The following is a 25,624-nucleotide window of genomic DNA, read 5'->3' on the forward strand; positions in this document are numbered from 1 at the left end:
GCTGGACTGAGAGTTGAAATATTGGATTTTTTTTTAATTGCAGTGCTTTCGCAATGTTCTTTTGAAAATCTCGTCTTGTCAAATTAAGTAATGAGCAGCTGATGAGGATCAATACCTGAATTTCAGGAGCCGACACTGCCGCGAGTTTGACAGCACGCTCATTCCGACTGTCTGTGAGGTTTTAATCTCACTTGTTTCTTGTTCGTGCTGCCATCATTCTGCCCACACTGTTGATGATGCCTATTTTCTTTTTTTGGGGGGGGGGGGGGGGGGTACTTTTGCAATTTAAAGCAGTGTATGAATAAAATGTCCCTGACCGTTTACGAATCTGAGAAAAATCATTGATATGTAATAGACTCTTGATTGCTTAAAAGAAAAAAAAAAGATCTTTGAAAGACACCATTTAACTTGTGTGTTCTCTATTGGCCCTCAAACATCTGGCCATGACCTTACTCTGTAACCTCGACACGCACAGAACACACACCATTCAATAACCATTCCACTACTGATGTCACCGTTTACTGCTCACATAACATTTCGAGCAGGGGTCACCTTTTTGAAACACAGAGATCCCTCTTGACTACTGATTAACGCAGAGGGCTTCTGGTTTGATCGTATGCACTTTTGAAATAGATTTGCTCAAACTACCTTCATGTGTTATAATTAATCATTCATGATATTCATTTCTGAGAAGACACTGACCATATTAGTGATATCTCACAATAATTATCCATCCATCCATTTTCTACCGCTAATCTGGGGTCAGGTCACGGGGGGCAACAGGTTTAGCAGGGAAGCCCAGACTTCCCTCTCCCCAGCTACTTCTTCCAGCTTCTCCCAGGGGATCGCGAGGCGTTCCTAGGCCAGCTGGGAGACAGTCTCTCCAGCGTGTGCTGGGTCGTCCCTGGAACACCTCACCTGGGACACGTCCAGGAGGCATCCTAATCAGATGCCTGAGCCACCTCATCTGGCTCCTGTCGACGTGGAGGAGAAGTAGCTGGACTCTGACCCACTCCCGGATGACCGGGTTTCTCACCATATCTCTAAGAGAGAGCCCAGACACCCAGCAGAGAAAACTAATTTTCGGCCGCTGGTATCCGGGATCTTGTTCTTTCAGTTATGACCCATAGCTCGTGACCGTAGGTGAGGGTTGGAACCTAGATCAACCAGTAAATTGAGAGCTTCGCCTTTTGGCTCAGATCCTTCTTCCCCATGACAGACCAAGACAACAGACAAAGTCCACATCACAGCAGATGCTGCTCCGCTCCCTCCTGCCCTCACTCGTGAACAAGACCCCAAGATACTCTAACTCCTCCACTTGGGCTAAATATCAATCGGCCACACTTTATTATAAATAATTGCCAGTGTTCACATTTTGAAATGATCACTTCAACAATATTTCTGGAGAGTCACAGTGTCTCATCAGTGGTGAGCTATTTTTGGAATAGGCCCACGGGCTACTCATGTCGTCCTTGATGGCTCCCTGGTGCCCGCGGGCACCATGTTGATGACTCCAGATTCATAGTGACAGTCCATGTCTTCCTCTTTTTTATAAATGTGGGGTCCTTTCAAACCTTAATTGCTTAAACAGATCACAATAGAATTAAGCCAGCCTTTGAAAACAAATCACACTGCCGGTTGCGTGGAACAAAAGTTAATCTTGATACTTGGACTGAATCAATTGCATATCAATTGTTTTTGCATGATTAGAATGCAACGCAAGGGAAGCTTCACTAACCGAGTATCATTTATTTCCATTTTCAAAATCAAACAAATAAGTGAATGAATGGTTGTTTTGTCAAGTCAGAACTGTACGTTCTTAAATTGGTTTTGACTTCCGCAAAAGCATATCTCCTGTTTTACGCATAATGCATGGCGCCAATTACGATCATATAGCTCATGGATCGTTTGAACGCTCGTCCTGGTCCTGACTCATTGTGGCAGCAAACAAGCAACCATCTTCACATCGGTTCCAGGTCATGTAAACACAACTAACGAAAATATTCAAAGTCAGTTCTTTTCCAATTTGTATTTTTGATGTGAGCCTTCAATTGAATTCTGAATAGGTGTCATATATTTTTGTTTTGTGCTTTGACTGACAAGTTCGAATGTAAAGTATGAATGACACATAGTAGGTTGGTCACTTGGGTTTTGTTCATGTTTGATTTAAAGGAAGCTGACAAGTTTCTCCTTCATGTTCTTTTCTCAATATGTATCCCCGCTCTGCCTGCGTATCTCCCTTTGACTACAATGTGTCAGCCTTTTTTTTTCAACATATAGAGGAGCGCATATATCAACAGGGTCTAAAAGCCGCCACGTGGTTGCTGTTGTCTAACTCAAGAGTATGAATTATAAATGAGTACCCATAAGGGCAGTCCTCTGTGCCTTTGTGAGCAGTCATTGATCACAGATAGACTAGGGGTGCTATTTTTATTTCATAGTCATTCTTTTTGCGTGATTTGGCCAATAAGATGTGAAAAAGTACCGTATTGGCCCGAATATAAGACGGCCCTGATTATAAGATGACCCCCTCTTTTTCAAGACTCAAGTTTGAAAAAAGACTTTTTGAACAAATTAATTTTTATCCAGAAAATAATTACAGTACATCTGAAACAAATGATTATAACAATATATTTGAGAGAAAAAGCATGTTATTTTTCCTCATTCAAATCTTAATATCTGAACATTTAAATATGTATACTAAAGTGCAATCACATTCGTAAATGAATGGCTTCTGATTTTTGAATTGTAAATTACATTATAACTTCTCCTCAGCTGCCGGTTAACCTGGCCGATCTTCGACCCACTTTTCTCCAGATTGTCGCTACGTTTCTCCATTTTCTGTTATCTCTCCTATTATTTTCTTCTCTTTTCTTTCTTACCGCTATTTTTTATTTTTCTTCTTCGTGCTACCGCTATTTTTGTTTGTTATTCTTCATGACAGAGGTTCACTGTGGCCTGGGGAGTCAAGTTCAGCATTCGCTTCAAGGATATCTGGCGCCATCTAGCGTCGTGAATGGGTATAATGTCTAGACCCCGGATATAAGACGACCCCCACTTTTTCAGTCTTATTTCAATGCAAAAAACACAGTCTTATATTCGGGCCAATGCGGTAAATTACGTGTTCACTCGAACAGACGGAGCACGCTGTTGGTCGGCATGTTACTTCTGAACTACCGATTGTGATCTATAACTTTGACTCTTTTATTCTGAAAACATTTCAGTCAATCCAGGGTCGTCCACATTTGCTTTATTATTTTTAAAAAATAATAATAAAAAATAAATAGAAACCAATTTGCCAGTCTGCCAAAATAGGGCCCCACAATATACTGGCTACAGTATAATGTATATGAAAATAACAGTTTCATTAGTGAAATAATTTCACTCTGAGCAGGCTTGTCAGCGAAACACTGTATTACTTTTTTTCAGCCTGTCTGGTTTATGCAAAAAAGAAGCCTTTCAATTGTATTTAAAAAGGATATCAGCTCATAACAGCTATAAATTCCACCCAACCCGCTTAATGTTGACAAAGGATGTTATGGCCTCACTGCGACAGATATAAGTTGCTTTTTATTGTGTGTGTGTGTGGGGGGGGGGGGCACATTTATTCCAGTTTTATGAATGAATGATTACAAGCGTTTACTCAAGCGTTTCTGTTTCTTCATATTTACCTTTTCACACAGTGCAGTGAACCCCGTTTCTTGTAGGGGATACATTCCGTGCCCTGCTATAATTGGTGAAAATTTGTTACACTTAACACGTTATAATCTTACTGGTGTTTGCTCAGGGAAGCTAGTGATGATGGCAACGACTTTGAAAAAAAAACATGTTTTCTTAAACTGAACAGTTGCCAGCGGTCACGACTGAATGCTGGTGCATCTGTGAAGAGCGGGCACGTCTGAATGTCAACATAAATGGGCCAAAAGTGGAGCGCGTGACAGAGGAACAAAAATGTGGAGTTGGGGCTCTTTCTGCCTCTCCACTTTCAGCAGCCTGTCAAAAGCTAAACATAGGTGGCATGGCCAAACTGTCTGTTTCACTTGAGGAAAAAAAAAGGTTTTCTACCTTCTACAAGTTATGAAAGATTCCGCACGCACACACACACACACACACACACACACAATGAAAGACTCTCCTGTAGGCTTTCGCATACAATGTGTGCTTGAGTGGCTTTGCCGCCGGGCCTGCTCTGTACGTTGGCACTGCAACAAAGGTGATAGATGAAGCTTGTTACTCACAAGTGATTTGCATCATCCCCACCGTTGCCACAATGATGACGTGGGAAACCATCACAAACCCATTTTTTTTCTCCCCTTGCTTTTTCACAGTAACAAATCACATTTTGTCAGAAGCTATCTAAAGTTGTCCCTCCTCTCATTCATTTTTAGCCTCTCAGGCATCGTTGCAGAAGAGAAGAAAAAAAAGTATCCTCACTCTTGCGATCCACTTTCACTCAGCCTTCCTCTGCTCCAATCGACCTTCCTCTGCAGCGTGATCCATTTTCCCTCCTGGAAGTTCCCAGGCTATATGTCTCATTTTCCCCTTCTTTTCCCCTCTCGTTCTCTCGAATGTATCTCAGTCTCTCTGCTCTGCCTCCTCCCTAATGCATGACTGCGTGTTGCGTTGCCTCTTCGGGCTATGTGTGGGATGGTGTTGTAGGCTGGCAGTCTCTGATAAGAGGGTGAGTGAGCTGGTGCCATATTCCTTGTGAATTTTTCTTCATTATTTCATTTTTTTTTTTTCAATGAGGAAGCCTTTTTTTTCTTCTTCACACTCAGTTAAAATGAAATAGAGATTACAAAGTTAATGCGGTAGCTGTGTGTGCCTTCCATTGAAACCATTTCTCAAAACTAAGCGCCGACTTGATTTGTTGGTCGGTCAGTCAGTTAGAATGTTGCACTCTTTTTCTGAAAAATATAGCTCATCGTCTTTCAATCTATGAAGAGTGCAGCATTCATGAATCCAGGGGTGGACTTGCGAGTGCCTCGTCGCCCGCAGAGAGCCAATGTGTCTCCTGCAGAGGACTTTATCATGCACCAGCGCAAACATGAGCGCTCGACTTGCAGTGGATGTCTCGTACGGTGTGTGTACTGGTTGTGCAAGCCCCTTCGTAGTGAAGAGCGCCACCTTACGTATTAGAGATTAATACAAATAAAGTCAATGGCCACCGTGCACTTGCTCACGCAAGAACAAATGTGTAATTAATGGGATCGATAATCAACCGATTATTCATGAATGATAGCTGCAACACAACCAGCAAACTTGCACAAACGCAGTGTTGTACAGTGATACCTTGAATTACAAGTGGCCCACGGAAAGAGTTTTTCAACTTCCGAGCCCGATCGTCTCATTTAATTTTGGTTTCAAGTTCATTATTTCAGTTTGTGAATGTTTGGGATTACAAACAGGTTGAACATTGACCCTCAAATTAAGTCATTTATTCACCAAAAGTACTTGGCAAAGAAAAAAAAAGATTTTAAGACATTATACCATATTATTAGTTATTAAAAATGATTCCAAAAATTAATTGCGGAAATTTTTATCGAAAGCAAATTTTAAATACAACACCAGCTATAACAAACCTATCTTTGGTATGAACATTATTATGTCAACTCAAAGCTATTGTTTGTTCTTTTGGGGGTTTTTGTGGTTGTTGCTGTTTTTATTTTGCACAGTTTTATTATTGCTCATGCAGTACTGCATCATATTTTTTTTTTGTGATTGTGTGCTGGGTTTTTTTTTTTTTTTGCAAGAATAGTCTTCATTGTGGTATAAATTAATGGGGAGCCTTAATAATCTCAACTAAACACACTGCTGTCCATTTTATTGAACAAAAATCGCCAAACAATACGACTACTACAAATAAGAATAGTGCTACTCATAATAAATAAATAACTACATAATGTTTCATTTTCTAGAAGTCCTCCCTTCATGATAGTGTGTGTCATACAATCTAGAGAGAATGTGAATTTTATCCTTGCTGCACAGTCTGCAATACAGTACGTGTGTAACTATAAACACAAGAGAGCAGCAGGACCAGTATGAGGGTTCCGGGATGCTGAAAACATGCATGATGTCACTGCCGTTCACTGCAGGAGCTGAAGTTTGAAAATGGCTAAAGCAGTGGTTCTCAACTTGGGTTCGATCGAACCCCAGCGGTTCGGTGACTCGGTCTCAGGGGTTCGAGGGAGCCTTTGCCTTGGAGGTTAAGACACACCCGACTCAACATGTCAATTAGTTATGACACGCCCGCGGCAAATGATCACATTACATCGCTTGTCCAATCAGCGCTGCGGGAAATTTAGTTCTCGGCAGCCACTCGTTGACGTCGACGAGTGGCTGCCGTGATAGTACGTCGTGTGATTTATATTTTTTTAATATATGCTATGTCGAGCAAAAAAAAAAAAAGCGGTTGGACGAATATTTACAACATGGATTCACATGCATCACGAAAAGTGATGGGAGTCAGTGTCCTATCTGCATGATTTGTCATTCCAAGTTGAGCAACTCAAAACGGAAGGAGCACTTCTTGAATCCGATTTTTATTTTTCACTAATGAAGGGTTCGGTGAATGTGCATATGAATTGGTTGGGTTCGGTACCTCGAACAAGGTTAAGAACGACTGGGCTAAAGCGTTGTGATCATGCAAACATTTAAAACAACGCAACACAAATGGTGAAAAGTACAAATAACAAGGAAAGTTGGCAGAGCTGCTGCAGTACGCGCAACTCCAAGAACAAGGTTAGCTAAGCTGAGTCACAGCACAAACTAGACTCATTAATCAAGCTAGCACTGTTTTATGAAGTGATGACATGTTAACGGGAATTGATAGAAGCACAATTGGACAAGAAAGAGAAAGTTAAAAATATCCACTGATTGGTGTGTTCCGTTGAATCAAGATCATACAAAAACAAATGTATCAACTTCAGCTCCACATTTGAGAAAATGGGGCTTTGTGACATGGATACCAAATGTTCTGTTTTTCTACCCTTGGCCACTTAACATTTAAGTACCTCAAAGAAAAACGTGTAGAACTTTAGGATTTGCATGTTTGTCTTCAGGATGACTCTGTTAGAGGACTAAGATTTATTTGGATAATATGACCACCTCCAGCAACGTCTGGCCCCATATTCGACTTTACTGACAATGACAGTAGAGTACAGTCAAGCTAAGCCCCAGGCATAGCGCCATCTTGAACTGTCTTTCTTGGAACTTTGGAATTTAAAGCTTTCCTCAATGGACAAACACTGCAAAACATACAGAACGCTAAATCTGACCCCTGGGCCTTCTTAAAGAATAGAGCACATATCTTGATGGAAATATCTCCCGGGTTACTCTTTTGACTGTCTTCATTTAATGTATGGGTTGGAGTTGTGTGTTTAGGGAATAAGAGTATTTTTCATTGCTCAATTAATTGCAAATGTGACTGAGGGGAAAGGGTCATACCGGTAACTGTAATCATCTCTGTGTTTGGCTCCCCATGGGAGAGTGAGGCATCATGAACCGCCTATTGATCGAGTAATAGTAGAAGAGAAGGGGTTCCAGACTGGCTGGCTTCAACATTTCTATTGTATGGAGCCTGTGCCTTACCAGACGGAGTGCTTCAAAAGTGTAGAGGAGCCTCAAAAGCCCACATTTGCAGTAAGATGCCACACAAAATTCGTCTTCATTCCAAATCTGAATGTTGAGTGTCAGCAAATTAATAATGAACGGTTACAATTTTTGGAGAGGATGACCAGGGGCAGCAGCATAGCCATCATTTCAGAATTGAGGGGATGGGGTGGGCATTTTTCAGGACAAAACAACTTTGATGAGAAAATTATCACCTTCGGATATCCAGCTGCTCTTCTCAGCAACAAAATTGTTGAGTTAAAACAATGATAGGGAAACATAAATAGCTGGACATTTCATTGCATAATGGTGACACTAAATACCAAAATTCAGTAAAACATCAGTCCTCATCAGGCCGTCATGTAAGGTGCTACCAAAAGTGTTCTTATCTTCGGTGGACTACACTTATGTAATTGTATTACTTGCTCTTACAGTTCATGGCTTTGTATTCAGTAAGCCTCAGACTTGACAAAACGTTCAGTCAGGCACCTAAAAGAACAGCTCATTGCCAATACACAGTATACATTAAGCACAGTTGTGCATAATGCAATTTCTTAATAAGGTGCTCTAAAAGGCACTTTGGACATATGGACACTAATGTGTAAAACTATTTTCGTTACTGAAATGAATTTCTGGAAAAGCAAAATATGAAAGTGCAGATGCTGTTAGGTTCTGACCAAACTGAATAATTTTTTAGGATTCCAAAAAATGCAGACAAAGTGCGATTGCAAAAATATTTATTAAAGTAAAGTTGCACCGACAAACTATGAACTGAAATCGCTGGTCATAAGGTGCCAGGAAAAACAATGCATGAAACCAAAAGTGCTTGCAAAGGCAAAGATTCAATAGAACACAGAGAACACACAAATCAAATATCCAAAAGTCCAATAACACGAAAACAAAGAGCAATACTCGAAAAACAAAACTACTTACAAACAAGGATCTATGAACAAAACCAGAGCGACTATGAATGGTATCGAATGGGCAAAAAATAATAATAATAAAATCGCACTCGGCCGCTAGGTCAATAATCCGACAAGGCGTGGCAGAAATCAGAGTCTGTAAAGACACACCTGAGCTTGATGGGGGAACGAGTCACAGGTGCACCTGCTGGAAGGAAATGCCCTCCACTCAGCTGGAACTGGAACACAATCAAGACAAAACATGACAGATCCCAAGGTGACAACAGTTGAGAATCACTGATTAATGCCATTACTTGTCTGTAAGTAATACAAGGAATTGAGTATTTGTTTTATATATGTACATGTGTATGTACGTGTATATATATATACAGTATATATTATATATATATATATATATATATATATATATATTTGTTTTATATATTGTATATAGTTTGAAGTCAAGATTGCAGCCGTCGGCAAGTGCTCTCATGAGCCTTGCTTTTTTTGTTGTTTTTTGGTTTGTTTTGTCACTTTGTGTTTGTTGTTACGTCGTGTGGACCTGATGTGGACTTTTCTCAGCATTTTTTGGCCACGACATTCATCAAGGAGGAAACTCTGTGCTTGGTGGTTGCGCCTTCTCGGCAGCATGGGTATACCAGCACTGTTTTTGCCTGGGAGGAATGTCGACGCCATTTGACTGTCGTTGCTGGACAGTCCCGGGGCGCTTGTGTCTTGCGCCTGTTATGGGCAGCATTTTTCACAGCCCCACTTTGTTCAGCGGAGAGATCGGTGCTGTTGAACGGTCTGTGGCTGGATGGATGTAAGGCTTGAGGAGCCGACGATGAGAAGAAAGGAGCGTTAGCGCGGAGCGCCGATGCGGATGTGGAACTGGAAGTCGCGGCTTGGAATTGAAGTGGATTTACATGGGACAGGAGATGTGAGCCAATCTCTTTTTCGTCAATGGACGCAACAGCTTCGTGTTTGCTTTCAAAACTTAGCTTGTAGCAGACGTGTGCACATTTTCAGCATGACGTCTCTGATCCACTGGTGAAAGGACACTTTGATCCTCTCCTCTTTCATCTATCTATAACTGCTTCAGACAACAAAGTGTATGCAGAAAAGTGGTGAAGATTGCACGACTGTCTGTGTCCTATATGTTGTGTTATTTTTGTTATTTTGACTTCAAAATGGCGCCGCGTGAGTGGCTGCCTTTCCTATATTTTGTTGTTCTACTTCTTCCTTTCATAACTTTGCTACTGTGAATCGGGAATTTCTCCATTGCGAGACAAATAAAGGTTTTCTTATCTTATTCTTATTTTCTTATATATACTGTATACTGTATGTATATATATATATATATATATATATATATATATATATATATATATACTCACACACACATATATACATACATACACATTCACATTCAACAATACAATGTGGGGGCAAGTGAAAGTATTAACCATGTCTTCTGCTGTGGTGCAGTGAGGACAGAAACAGAAACATTGTTTTAATCTGCCTGCAGTTTCAGCTACAATCTTCTGAGCAGCCGTCCGTGCCTGCCCAATGCTCAGCTGAACAGAGAAGCCCAGCCATCAATCATGTGTTAACTCCAAATGACCTCACTCTCCAAAACGGAGAGGAGCGTGCTATTGCACCTTACTGGAAAGCCAGACTAAAAGATTAAGTAACATCTTGACCAATTTCTAGATAATCAAAGGTAGAAAGAAATATTTTTCACTGAGGTGATCAAGGATGAAAGTTTATCCCAAGTGAGTAAGTATTCAAATGCTCCTCTTGTAAATTAAGGAATGTAGGTTAATCAAAACTAAAAAGAACAAAAAAAATAAAACCTGAGCCTTCAGTGGAACTCAGTAGACCTGTGCTCTGTATCTTACTGTGGTGCACGGACGTGTGCGGCACGTTTTGCTGTTCTAGCGTGAGCTAACCAACTTGTTCACTGCAACAAGCTTGTAAAGTAATGTAAAAATGTTTTTTGTAGAAGCAATAGGAGTGCCCAACCATTTGAAATGGTAGACTACGATGAGTATTCGGGAGTCAAAAATAAATAGTGTGTGTGCGTTTGTTTGTGGGGGGTGGGGGTGTTATTATCCATCCATCCATCCATCCATCTTCTACCGCTTATCCGGGGCCAGGTCGCGGGGGCAACAGCTTTAGCAGGGAAGCCCAAACTTCCCTCTCCCTAGCTACTTCTTCCAGCACTCCCCGGGGGATCCCGAGATGTTCCCAGGCCAGCTGGGTGACATAGTCTCTCCAGCGTGTCCTGGGTCTTCCTCGGGGTCTCCTCCCGGTGGGACATGCCCGGGAGGCATCCGAATCAGATGCCCAAGCCACCTCATCTGGCTCCTCTCGATGTGGAGGAGAAGCGGCTCGATTCTGAGCCCCTCCCGGATGACCGAGCTTCTCACCTTATCTCTAAGGGAGAGCCCGGACACCCTGCGGAGAAAACTCATTTCGGCCGCTTGTATCCGGGGTACAAGCGGGTGTTATTATGATTCGTATTATATATATTTTCTTGTTCGTGTGTGTTATAACTTGCACACCCTACCAATCTCATGTCCACATCTTTTTTCAAAGAAAAAAAGTGGGTCACCTTGGTACGTTAGTAAAACCACACTTGGTGTGTCAGCGCTGTGTGCTGTCAATATTGAGACACTGGCGTTGCAGTTTCAATCCCCAAATTGGGTAAAGCGCCACTGGTTACCCATATCAGCCACAAGTAGTAGATGAATGGGCCTGTGCGGCATCTCCCCAAGATAAACGGTATAAAGAGGTCACTACTGTACTCATCTGCTATTTGGTTTGTAATAGAATTTCTTTACAGCCCCTATCCTATATCCTATAGTGTTGGCAAAGGTAGGGAAATGCGGATTTACGTCAGGGTTCGTTCACGGACGCAAACGTTCCCCAGATGTTCGCCATCAGTTTCAATGTTTTTTTCTTGTCGCAAGGAAATTTTGAAAGTTCCCTTGCTACAAGAAGAGTCGAAGCGAATGTCTGGCAAAAGTCTGGAAAAAGTTTGGCGAATGTGTGCGACCTTGAAACGAACCCTGACGAGAACGCAAGGTTCACTATTTCTAAGTTAACATAGACATGCCGTTTTCATTTTTTTTCATGTTGCAACTATTTGGACGCTTGCACTTATAATTCCTAGACACACAATTTGAAGACAGGATCAATGAGTATTCTAAAACATGATCAAGGTAACTGATGCAGTTTGAGCCTTTTGCTACCAAATTAAACTTGATTTGTTATTTTGCCTCAAGTGTGGTGGCAGCTTTTGTCATCTAAACATTTTGACATTCAAGGCTCAAAAATTCATTCCTTTTACTCACCTGAAAATTGTCTCCAAAATGGTTTGTGTTATCTCCTCATTAAATAATGCCTGGCATGGTCTGTCTTAACATGAAAAACAATAAAAAAAGTGAGTATGAGCTTGATTTAGGTTAATGGCAAAATGACAAACTCAGGTCCAATGTTACTTAACAATTGTGCCTATGTGATATGAGCCTAATTTGTATTCTGCACCAAATGCACCAGTGGCAGTGTGAGCAGTATGTATCATCTACTAAACAGCAGGTTGCCATAATTTTCAGAGATTACCACGGTCTGTGCCAGCAGCATGATTGTGAGATGAATCCTACAGATGGACAAACAGACTCTGAGTGGAGTTTAATTTTTGTTCAGCTACTTTCATAATTCAAGTTGCCCAGCCATCTGAGAGTTGTTTGGGAGGGAGTAAAATGGTATCTCTCTGATCCACACTCCCAACCACACCGTCACTGAGTGTGTACCGATCCCACGCTGCCCGCACAAATGTCAGGCATCAGGCGAGTGGCCCACTTCACTATCAGCGACTTACATTATTACATAAACAAGCCATTTCAAAGAACCACGTTGTAGGGGTGGCAACTCAAAATGTTGAAAGAGCCATATTGGCCTTAAAAAATGTCTGGAGCTGCCAAAAATAATAAATGCCTTATATAAGCCTTTTAATGAAGCCAGCACATGCTGTGAGTGTCTGAATAAGCTATATTAGCTTACTATCAAAATGACTAAGCAGGCTCCAAATACATAATGGGTAGTCATGATTAAATGTTTATTTTCCCTGCAGCGCATCCGGAGAGAATGACGCATCCCGTGACAACTCTGCTGTACAATAGTACTTTTAGTTTACTTTCCAGAGAGGCATGGCTTTAATATTTGGAATTATCCCAGTTTTGTTTTTGAGTTCTGAAAATAGGTGCTCACAGATTTAAGGAAGGCGGCAGTGGTTATTTTTCCGTGATCGGCAACTCTCCTGTACAGAGAAATCATGCAAACTCCACACAGAACTGTGAAGCAATTAAGCCAGCTGCTTGTCCACTGCATCGCTCCATACACGTAGCTCGCTAAGCGGCTAGCTAAGTGAGATACAATTTTGAGTGTCAACCTCGACATAAAATGCAAGATGACAGAAGTAGCAAGTTAGCAACACACAAAGTTTCACCAAGCTATTGGAATGTGACGTCTTATCAAAGCTTCAGAGCAGAAAGAGAGATGAAAGATGTTGGCAAGTCTGGTTCACTGCTGTCAGTGCTCATACCTTCCTTCAGGAGATCAGAGTGTATTTCACATTTTACACCAGTGTGTTGAAGGAATCTTGACTTTGTCTAAATAAAAACTTAAGCAATGAATAAATAAATAAATCGCAAAAAAAAAAATCCGAATATTATTTTCCATTTGAAGCTTTGGCTGCATTTGTCATATGGTTGTCATGTTCCGTATTTGACAGCAGGGGGCAGGCGTTCTTGCTTGCCGCCTGCACACCTGCCACCCATTTGTCGGTGATTGCACCAGCTATATCCAGGCGCTCCGGCAGTCGACTCACTGCCGGAGTATTCCACGCCGTGCCATTGCTGTTGCCTATTCCTTCACGATTAAACGCTGCTTTAAAGACTATTGACAATTGTTGCGTTCCTCTATATTCTCTCGTGTGTTATCATAGTATTTGGCCTAATCTTTCTCCTTGCTGTTTTTTCGCAAGCGTTTTCTGTTGTCTCGTTATAATTATTTCCTGGTTCTCTTTTTTTAACCAGCGTTTTCTGTTGTCCGTTTAGACGGGGGGGTTTTGTTGTAATAAATATTATTTTCGTGACAAAGTTCCTTTCTGTGTCTGCTATTTCGGTGATCCACTTATTTCCAGTTTGTTGCGCACGAAGCGATTACTCTGTCGCTTCGAGCGCAACATGACAATGGTTGTTGCTACCAGGGGATGAGGAGGCACTCAACGAACACCTCATCTCCCACATGGTGAAATTATATCTATATATATATAGCACTTGGATTGTTGTTTAACAGACGGTAATGTCACTTTCCAGGCCTGATTTTGCTCGACGATACACGGAGCACACTCTATTCTTGACAAACTAAAATTGCTCTTTGGAAATAGAATATCATAAATTGCTGCCATTTTCGGGAGCACGTTGAATAAATAGTTTGGCACTATTTGAAGAGATTTCACAGGAATGGATACATATTAAATCGTAAAGTAAAGCATATTTGGGTGGTGGGACTTGCCAAAGTATAAATTAACCCATTGATGAAGAGGTTTTCCATTCATTCTCCTCCCAGCAAGACCTTTGCAGATCGATGACATGAACTACATTGTTCAGACTATGGTCACACTTTTATTAGAGTTTTTTTCTGGTCTTGCGACTTCAATTTAGGTCCAACTTGTATCCCTCCATCCATTTTCTGATCCGCTTATCCTCACAAGCTGCGGGGTGTCCTGGAGCCTATCCCAGCCGTCTTCGGGCAGTAGGCAGGTGACACCCTGAACCGGTTGCCAGCCAATCGCAGGGCACACAGAGACGAACAACCATCCGAGCTCACACTCACATCTCGGGACAATTTAGAGTGTTCTAATAACCTTACACGCATGTTTTCGGAATGTGGGAGGAAACCGGAGTACCCGGAGAAAACCCACATAGGCACGGTTAGAACATGCAAAAGCCACACAGGAAGGATGGAGCCGGAATCAAACCCTGCACTGTGAGGCCGACGTGCTAACCAGTCAACCACCGTGCCGCCCAGCTGCAACTTGTATATATTAAAAATAACAGGATTGACTTCCGGGGCAGTCATGGAGTAAGACGCACGGCTGCAGAGCTCCTCGATCACTTCGAGCAACGCCGTACTTTATTAGTATTTTGACGAGTTATATTTGTATTTAAAGGCGTTGACGAAATGCCTAAAGCAAACAAAAAGTCGGTTTCACGGATTGAAATAACCCACTCGGACGGAGAGGATCTCGCCGCAAGCGACATTGACGGCCGGCACGAACCCGGGGAGCTACGGGCTAATGAGGCTACAGCTAACCTATCAACGATCCTGCAAGAATTAAGGGAATTCCGGCGTGAAAGCGCCAATACACTCACCGAAATCAAGGACGAAATTAAGACGACTAACAACAGAATAGATGACGTCGAAACGAGGATCTCAGAGACGGAAGAAAGAGTGCTGGGGCTAGAAGAAGCTACGAAGGAGCTGCTACAGCTACAAGCTAAAATGCAAGATAAGATAACTGATCAAGAGGGACGAGCAAGACGGGACAATATAAGGATTTATGTTGTTGAGGAGGGGGCTGAGACCAACTCTGCAACGATGATAGTGTTTGTAGAACAGCTCGAGCTTTCTCCCTCCACCGATCTGAAGATTGAGCGGGCGCATCGAGCGCTAGGCCGTAAACCTCCCGCCGATTCCCCCCCCCCCCCGAGGTCTATAATAGTAAAATTCGCCAGCAATAAGATGAAGGAGGAGGTCCTGCGTAATGTTTGGCACAAGAAGGGATTTCTGTACAAAGAGAAGAGAGTTTTGTCGACCACGACTATGCACCAGAGACCCTGAGGAAACGCCGGGAATACGCACAGGCGAAGAAGGTGCTGCGGGAGAAAGGGATACGATTTCAGACTCCGTTTCCAGCGAGGATGAGAGTATTCTACGAGGGAGAAACGTGCCTTTACAACTCAGCGCAGGAGGCCTCTTCTGACATGCTGAAGAGGGGTTTTCCCGTGGCTGTATACAAACCTCCTACCACCTGGGTTGACAGAATTAAGAACAGACTGTGGCATCGGTCTGCGAGCGGTGAGGAACAACAGCTGGAAGCTCCACGTGAGGGTTTCAAAAAGAAACTGGCCGCATACAGGAGAGTGGACAATGAAAATTGTTGAAGCCTGACAAGGTGACGAGATTTTCCACCCAAATACTGTTCAATTCAACTAACCCTTGGTTGTCCCACACCAAGGGTTAGATTTTGGCCAATATCTGTAATCCATCCTATAGTGCGAAGTGGAAAGACATTGAATGTCAGGTATCTAGTGATATCCCACTACAAGCAATTATCACAGACCCTGGTTTGATCGATTGTCTTAAAAGTGTTAACCCTTGGTTAGAACCTCAATTAAGGTGTGGCACGGAATATTAAAGCAAGACAAAGAAAATATCCCATATTTGCTTCTAAGATGGATTGGGTATGACTCCGATTTCTTACCAAACAGAATGGATACAGGATTTAAAAAATGGATTGGAAAAGGGTTAAAGATATATAAGGACCTCCTTGAGGTGGGCGGGATGCGACAATTCCAAGATCTTAGAAACAATTTCGGATTGAGTAATCAAGATTTCTATAGATTCTTGCAGTTTAGACATTACTTAGAGAGAACTCTACGCACAGGATGGGTCCAACAAAGTGGTTTCGGCTTAATCAAGATATTCCTACTATCTTATGGGTCAGATCCTGGACGGGGTAATATATCGAAAATTTACAAAGAGTTGCAGGTACTAGAAGGTGGAGATACAACATATTTAAAGAATAAGTGGGCTAAGGAGGGTGGCATTACAATTCAACTGGAAGCATGAGAGAGAACAATAGCACAGCAATGGAAATGTACATCGGCTCTCTCTTGGAGGGAATTTGGGTGGAAGAATGTAGTCAGGTTTTTTAGAGTTCCGGCCCAAGGGACTTCACAAGGAATGAACACAGCCTGTTGGAGATCCTGTGGTAATAGCAAAGCCTCACATTTTCATGTGTTTTGGGAATGCCCGGTCATCTCCAAATACTGGGAAGAGAAAAGGATGATTATGGGTAGGATTATGGGAACAGTGGTCCCTCCGACCTTTGAAGCCCTGTACTTGGGACTGGAACCTGACTTTACCATTAACTTTGCCCAGAAATACACCTACAACATCTTATTGTTAGCAAGCAAAAAAGCAATCACAAGAAGATGGCTGACAAAAGATCCCTCAACAGTCAAAGACTGGACTAAGGTGGTTTGGGAAATTTTTGAAATGGAGAAAATGACATTTATTCTTCGAGGCGAACAAGAGAAATTTGAGACATTATGGGATACCTGGATAAAATTTACGGAAACCTAAGGAAGTGCTTGAACAGATAGTTGAGTTACCCTATTGGCCCCATTCCACTCAGGTTGGTTTATTTTTGTTTATTAATATTTTATTTTATTTTATTACTTTTCTATTCATATGGCACAGTGTTCAGGACATTGTATATGTGGGAGGGCAGTAATTGTAACCCGTTTCACAGGGATGTCAATGTATGTATGTACTATTTCGATGCCCGGAACTGATGTGGTTCTATGTATTTAAACACGTGACCACGTTTTTCTTTGTTCTAACTGTTTGAAAAAATTCAATAAAAAGTTTAATAACAAAAAAATAACAGAGGTTGGGCGCAGTGGCGTAAATATCGACCGTGCAACCGGTGCACGTTGCACCATGGCCCAGATGGCTTTAGGGGCCCATGGAGGAAGGTGAAAAAAAAAGCTGTCTAGAATTGTCACAGACTCGTGACTTTGTAAATAGAATAGCTCGGGGCGGACCAGTGACGCTGAGTGGCTGGTAAAGAAGTAGGAAATGATCATTTGTCCAATCACCTGTCAGTCACGACGAGTCTCGACGTGACGTGGCGCGCTCAAAACAGGAAGGACAAAATCAAGCAAGATAAGTAAGGTTAACGTTAAAATGGCTAAAAAGATAGACCTGTTTACATAATCAAAGCTTCAGAGGGTGAATTTGGCTGTGTCCACCTGTGCACCTGTTGTAAGGACTATTCCGTATCCTGGTTGTAAGGTTTTTTTTGTTTGTTTTTTAAATGAAAAAGCCACACATTCCTTTCATATTTTTCCACAAATAATTGTGCTACCTTTTAAAATGAGCATAACTCATGGTAAACTAGCCATATGATTTTAACCGACCTTTAGAAATAGGACTTGGTTTAGCAAGCGTACACATTCATTGTCAATGAGGTGATTAAAGCTTCCACGGCTGTCTCTGCTGGATTTATAGAACGTTTAGTGAACAAATGGAGACACTTGGAACAATACGACATGTTTTCATTCATTAGTTAGTGCCACAGTGTTAACGGTACATGCATGAGTACACGATAATGTGATTAATTTCATCAAAGTTAAGTGCATCTCCCTCATCAACGATGTACTTTCCTGTATGGTCAGAGGAGAAGCTCCATCCCAAAAATATGACTTCACAAACTGGCCAGCATTGACCAATTAATTTTCATCGGAGGTTCATAACAATCTCTTCATAGGTTCAATGAAGACATAATCCGTTTTATACATTTCAGGAAAAGGATCATGAAAAGTGATCAGACTCAGTCATCGAGAGTTTGTCAGTTCACTTATGGAAAATGAAAAACCTCGACCAGTCAATGATGTTCTCTCAAAAAGTTTTCTACCTTAACTTATTCAGACGATGACTGGAAGTCACCACCAACATTATCACTCAGAGCATGCCAAAAAAGCTTGTTTTCAATAAAAAAAAAAAGCACCAATATCTTCCCATGAACTGATACATCTGTAACTTTTGCTCAAGGACATCTTATTATGCTGGAGCGTATTCTGTCCTCCCTATGCGCCCGAAGTTGAATCTTTCTTCCTAGCTTATCAGTAAACAAACGCTTTGGCTCCATTGTGTACCAGCTGTATAAACACACTCGTTTGAGGTTAATCAAGCATGTAACAAAATGAAACTTGAAAAACATGATAATATTGTGTTTGGCTATTCTCCATCAGTGGTCAAAACAATAATGATCTTAAAATCTTGTGAATGCAAGATCTGCATAGACAAAAATTACATTTCTTTCTCGTCCGATGCTTAGAATGTGACCACTCTTTGATACCACGCAAGCGTCACAGTGAGGAGTGTCTTGAGATGCACAAAAACACCTGCATTTAATGAGACTATTAGTCTGCACCATGTTCTGTCAGTACACTTGGGCAGTTTGCACTTATCCAAGTGGCAGTGTAACTTCGGCATGTAATTAACTCTATTCATTTTGTGGAAGGAAACGGACATTAAATTTAGGGCTTCATTTATTCAAGGTTTGTCCGTGCAAAAACAGGGATGAAAGCTGATCTACAAACGGTACGGGGCCAGGATTGTGTCTGCCAAATGGGCAATATTGCGTGACAGTTCATTTCATGCATTTTGGCAGGAGCATATACAAATTGATGAATTCAGTCCACGCAATGTGATTTATCAAACCTCGAATGAATTCTGATGGCTGAATAACGCATCAGAAAGGCGGGTGAAAAACGACGCGCTCAGCACTGCCAGCATAATGCAGGCAACATGGGTGGGTGGTGGGTGGGGAGAACTTTTCCACTTCAGTGGACATTTATGTTGAAATGCCAGAAACAAAAGTTTAAATTTTGGAATGCAATATTACAGAGGATGGGCAGATACATTGAATTCCCACCCACTTGGGATGAGTAGAATCACACAAAATGTGGCTTTTTTTGTGGTTACTTTCTTCCCCAAAGAGAGGTCAATTTCTTTTGCCTTTTCCACCAACGCTCCCAATTCAATCACTTCAAACTTAATCGCTCCCACATTTTTCATGGTGAAAACCTCCAGAGATGGTTCAAGCGCAAAACCCTCTTTTCAATATTGTGGGGTTCCATCACTTTTACATGTTCCCAACAGTTTATGCAATCTGTTAGAGTGAGTGAACATGCAATTTAGTGCCTGCTATTTTGGAATTTACGAAGAGATTGCAATCTCACACCCACCAACAGCGCATGCAATCTGTGAGAGAGAACATGTAACATAGCTGCCGCTATTTGGGATCTTGGTGAATCATGTCTCTAATGTGCAAACAATCGCTGTGGGTTTGTACATTTTTCATTTGCAAATAAGCCATATCCATGGACAGATGTTTCTGTGATGATTGCCATTAAATGATTGAGGTCCATTTTAAGTATTCATGACAATAAATTATACGGTAAATATGAATAGGATTGGCTGGTAACCGGTTCAGGGTGTCCCCCACCTACTGCCCGAAGACAGCTGGGATAGGCTCCACCACCCCCGCTACCCTAGGGAGGATAAAGCGGTTCGGAAAATGAATGAATGAATTAATATTATGAATCATGTGGCCCAGTGGTTGACTGGCTAGCGCGTCAGTCTCACAGTGCAGCGGTGCAGGCTTCGATTCCGGCCTTCCTGTGTAGAGTTTGCATGTTCTCCCCGTGCCTGCGTGGATTTTCTCCGGGTACTCCGGTATCCTCCCACATTCCAAAAAACATGCTTGGCAGGTTAATGGAACACTCTAAATTGTCCCTAGGTATGAGTGTGAGCGTGGACGGTTGTTCGTCTATGTGTTCCCCGCAATTGACTGGCAACCAGTTCATGGTATATCCCGCTTACTGCCTGAAGACAGCTGGGATAGGCTCCAGGACACCCCACGACCCTTGTGAGCATAAAGATGTTCAGAAAATGGATGGATGGTTGGATATTATGAATTGTGTTCATCTTATTTATCTTGTTTTGCATGCCATATCAAAAGATTCATGCAGGAGCGTACTTGTTCTGCGCTTACGTTTAATGAAATTAGCGATATTCACACGTGGCTGTAAATGTATCTGTAAATGGCATGTAGAGCACCTCCTTGACGTTGACAGGGCCAAGATACTGTCACACAGCTAAAATTACAGGAAAAAAAAGTCACACTACAAAGTTGATTTGTACATCACGGCATATTTTAGAACCTTTACATTACCTCTCGAGTGAGAAAACCTCACTTATTGAGATTATAAGATTGAGATTTAAGTCAGTGGAACAATCACGGGACAGCTTTACAGTATGTCCTTTCATCTAATGTAAGGCTGGATGTGCATGTTGGTATTTCAGCAGCAGACTTGACCTTTGCTTTGACCATCGTAGATAGTGTTTGAGCCTCGGAAAAGGCCATTAGTAAATGGCTGCAGACCTTAAACACCCTGCATGGGTCTTATTACCTTGTGTGGAGAACCCCCATTCAGGAAAGGTCATGTCTTTGTCTCACTCGGACTTACTCTACTCACTACATACTCCATTTTTTTAAGCATTTGTAATGCTTCACATTTATTTTGCTGTTGTGTACCTATAAATGTCACCTTTGAACAAAAGCAATAAGATAATGGATTATTATTTCATGGTAGTTGTTGCTACTGAATGAGTTTCGAATGACTAGCCCAGTCATGCCAAAGTGGAGACATGTGCTTGAATTTTACTCATTTTGTTTTTAAAAATCATTTAAGGTTAACGGAACATTTTAAAATGTCCCTAGGTGTGTGAACGCTGATGGTTGTTCGTCTATGTCTGCCCTGCGATTGGCTGGCAACAAGTTTAGGGTGTCCCCCGCCTACTGCCAGAAGATAGCTGGGATGGGCTCGCGCACCCCCCCCCCCCCATGACCCTTGTGAGGATAAGCAGATCAGAAAATGGATAGATGAATGATTCTGTCTTTTTCATCTGCGAGTTATGTCAATCTTATGGAGTTATCGCCTGGTCCCACTTCTGTCTCTTTATTATTCCCTCACTTCCTCAGTGGCATCCCAGGTGTTGTAATCACCAAATAAAATAAATGATCAAATCACTCATTATTGTTTGCAATTCATTAATTTCCGTACTGAGAGCACTTCATGTTTACTAATCAATACTCACGGTCAGGTTACTATTGTGACGCCCTCGTATGTGGCCAAGGATGACACAGTCGCTGATGCGCCTCATATTGTTTGATTCCCATGAGCGATAACCGAATGAACATTCATTCAAGAGAAGCTATCGGCCACAACTCATGATCAGTCACTCAACACATTAACTGACTGCCTTGCGCCAATGTTAAAGTTATATTTCCCATCTGCCCTTTCATCTGATACATCCCCCTTCTCTTCTTTGATCCTTTCAACTTGGAATCTGTCAACTAATCCGTTTAACCTCACAAGGGTCGCGGGGCATGCTGGAGCCTATCCCAGCTGTCTTCAGGCAGTAGGCAGGGTCCATCCTGAACTGGTTGCCAGCCAATCCAAGGGAACACAGAGACGAACAACCATCAGTGCTCACACTCACACATAGGGACAATTTTGAAGTGTTCCGTTAAACTGCCATGCAAATGGGAATTCCTTGGAGAAAACCCACGCAGGCACGGGGAGAACTTCCAAACCCCACACAGGAAGGGCGGAGCCGGAATCGAACCCTGCACCTATGCACTGTGAAGCGGACATGCTAACCAGTCGACCACCTCGCCACCCTGCTGCGCTTCCAAGCACCTTAAAAAAATAATAATAATTAAAAAAAAATAAAAACCAGATCAATCTGTATTGTTTTAAATATTCATAATTTTTTTGTTTTGGAAAATAGCCCTGTTGTAACAGTCTTTTATACAACACATCAATATTTATATAGTGCTTTCACATCAGCTTTTGCAAAAATTAGTATTTTTCCAGACAATAGTTTCCATCTTCCACACTTTTCCAGACTTAGAAATGTATGAAATCAAATTCCATAGTTTTCCACACTTTCCATACTTGCCAAGGAACCTTGTTCATGGCATCATTGCTATTGTTATTGCAATATGTAAATTTCACGTTTATTTCTTGGTGATATCTTTCTAAGACTTCTTAATTGTGCAGTGCTAGTAAAAAATATAACAGTTGATCTCATGTTATGCATATTCATTATTGCTTTCAAAGTACTGTTTCAACTACTCATTCATCATCGAACCTCAGGTTTATTTAAACTGTCCTCATGTGATTTATCACTTCTCTCTTGCATTGCTAATTTCAGTCCGTGCAAATCTGCATGAACCAAACTTGTCAAAGAGAGAAAAAAAACGATGATAATGTGATTAGCTCATTAAAACAACTGCGCTTATCTACAGAGGCGAGACTTCTTAATTTGTGCATAAGAGTTTCTATACACAAGCAGCAGTTTGTCTCGAGTTTTGTGGAAAGTGTTTTTAGGGATTTGTTGTTGTTCACAAACCTACTGCAAGTACAATTACAACTATCCATGCTAATAGTATATGTCCTGTGATTACCCCAATTAATAAATTTTTTCATTGTCATTTCTGCAGGTCTACTTTGTATGAACTAACATGGACAAAGTCATCAGTCTCCTGCTGCTGGGAATCACGTTTACAACGGTCCATGCATGTCCCAAATACTGTGTGTGCCAGAACCTCTCAGAATCTCTGGGGACGCTTTGTCCCTCCAAAGGCCTCCTCTTTGTCCCGCCGGACATTGATCGGCACACTGTGGAACTACGACTGGGCGGCAACTTTATCCTCAAGATAACCACTCAGGACTTTGCCAACATGACAGGTCTGGTAGACCTCACCTTGTCCCGTAACACGATCAGCATGATCCAGCCTTTTTCCTTCATCGACCTGGAGACCCTGAGATCTCTTCACCTTGACACCAACAGATTGACTGAGCTGGGTCCGGATGACCTCAAAGGTCTGATCAACCTGCAGCATCTGATCCTCAACAACAATCAGCTGAGTCGCATCTCTAAAGCCGCCTTTGACGACCTGTTGCTGACACTTGAAGATCTGGACTTGTCGTATAACAACCTACGCAGTGTGCCTTGGGAAGCCATCCGCAAGATGGTCAACCTCCATCAGATGAGTCTGGACCATAATCTTATCTCATTCATTGCTGAGGGGACTTTTACAGACCTGGAAAAATTGGCTCGTTTGGACCTGACTTCCAACCGTTTGCAGAAGCTCCCACCGGACCCTATCTTTGCACGCTCGCAAACTAGCATTGGCATGAGTACTCCATACATACCACCATTATCCTTAAGCTTTGGTGGAAACCCATTGCACTGCAACTGTGAGGTGCTTTGGCTTAGGAGGCTCGAACGAGAGGATGACATGGAAACCTGTGCTTCTCCTACAAGTGTGAAAGGACGCTACTTTTGGTCTGTCCAAGAGGAGGAATTTGTTTGTGAGCCTCCCCTCATCACACAGCACACAAACAAATTGCTGGTGCTTGAGGGCCAAACTGCTAGCCTCCGCTGCAAGGCAGTTGGAGATCCAATGCCAACTGTGCACTGGGTTGCACCTGATGACCGACTGATCAGCAATTCTTCTCGAGCAACTTTATATGAAAATGGCACCCTTGATATCACAGTCACAACATCCAAGGATTATGGTACATTTACATGCATAGCTGCGAATGCTGCTGGGGAATCTACAGCCTCCATAGAGCTCTCAATCATACAGCTCCCTCACCTCACAAATGGTACAAACCGTACCACCCAGTCCAAGTCTGGTCTTTCAGACATAACGAGCTCAACCAAGATGAGTAAAGGGGAGCCTAAAACTATTCCTGAGAATGTGGTATCTGTCTCAGAAGTGGCCTCAGCTTCAGCCCTGATTAAGTGGACTGTAGGCAAATCAACACCGAAGGTCAAAATGTATCAGCTTCAGTACAATTGCTCTGAGGATGAAGTTCTCATTTACAGGTAAGAATTATGAATACCATTACATGATATCTAAACAGCCTCTGTTGTCGACATAGTTTTAGTCTCCAGGAAATTATTTTCTGAATTGGTACTTGAAGCTACCAATTTCTTGAAGTTTATTTTCTTCATTAATATTCAAAATATTTATTTATTTATTTATTCATTCATTCTGGCCAGTTTTTCCCAAACCCATTCATTGAAAATCAAATAAGAATACAGAATTCCAATTCATTAGTCAATTAGACATTAGCCTGGAGACTTTTGCTGGAGATCTCTGATCTCTGTGAAATGTATTTCATATGACAAATGAGACAGAAAAATCAATGGCATTCAACAAAGACAATTGAGTTGAAAAACGGAAACAGACAGATCAAACTTTATGAGTCCCAAGATGTGATTTTGAAGTAACACACTGTGTCATACAGATTCAAGACATTCCCCAGTGTTTGCAGGATACATTCCTTTGCACCATTACTCGAAAAAGTGGTCAAGTCTCTTCATGGAAATTCATTATCCTCTTGAACTATGTCAAACAAATTGCACGTAAACATTCGGCCCCTTCATACTTGCGGTTCGGCACCCATACTATCGCTGCATTGCAGTGGGCATCAATTAAACATGGATTTCCACTATTCATAGCCCGGCCTGTTTCCTATTCATTGTGTGTGCGCGTGCACATTTATATATATATATATACACACACACACACAGACAGTCATACAGTCGAACTTCAGTACAACGTATGTCGAGGGATATAACAAATCTGTACGCTATAATGGTAGCTCGCTGTAACCATTTCCAATAAAATGGCCACCAACTACGATGTATCACAGAAATCGCTGTGAAAAAAAAGCCAGGAAAACAAGGCATGAACAAAAGACACTTGCAGAAGGCAAGGAAATAATGAACACAGAGAATACACAAAATGAAAAGGCAAGAGTCCAAACACGCGTAACCAAAGTCAAGAGAGGATAACTTAGTAATGAAAATACTTAGAAAACAAGGATCAACGCAAATGAGAGTGACTATGAACACGAACGAGAGGTTGATAAAATATCGCTTGATGCAATAAAGTGAGCAAAGTCAATAATCTGACAAAGCATGGCCGAAGTCGGAGTCCTTAAATACCATGGTGATTGAAACAAGAAACAGGTGTGCCGCTGGAGGGAACGCCCTCCACTCCAGCCGGAACTGGAACAAAAACAAAAACAGGACCAATCCATGACTGTGGATGCCATGTCGCCAGAGAGAGAGAGATGTTGGTATCTCTTGGGATTGCG

At 41.9% G+C, this 25,624-nt stretch overlaps 1 protein-coding gene across 2 annotated transcripts in view; it reads left to right on the forward strand.

Annotated features, from left to right (window-relative positions):
• Positions 1–25,624, forward strand: part of LOC147195963 (leucine-rich repeat and fibronectin type-III domain-containing protein 2) — a 125,413-nt gene that overhangs the window by 87,679 nt on the left and 12,110 nt on the right. For both annotated transcript variants that reach the window (XM_086128087.1, XM_086128088.1), the window contains one exon: positions 22,951–24,344. In XM_086128087.1, the coding sequence (XP_085984213.1) occupies positions 22,972–24,344 (1,373 nt within the window). In that variant the 5' untranslated portion in view covers positions 22,951–22,971. The remainder of the gene's footprint in view (positions 1–22,950; positions 24,345–25,624) is intronic.

This window comes from Hippocampus guttulatus, chromosome 13 (assembly GCF_054856545.1).
Source record: "Hippocampus guttulatus isolate MCC_2025c chromosome 13, RoL_Hgut_1.0, whole genome shotgun sequence".
Classification (NCBI taxonomy): domain Eukaryota; kingdom Metazoa; phylum Chordata; class Actinopteri; order Syngnathiformes; family Syngnathidae; genus Hippocampus; species Hippocampus guttulatus.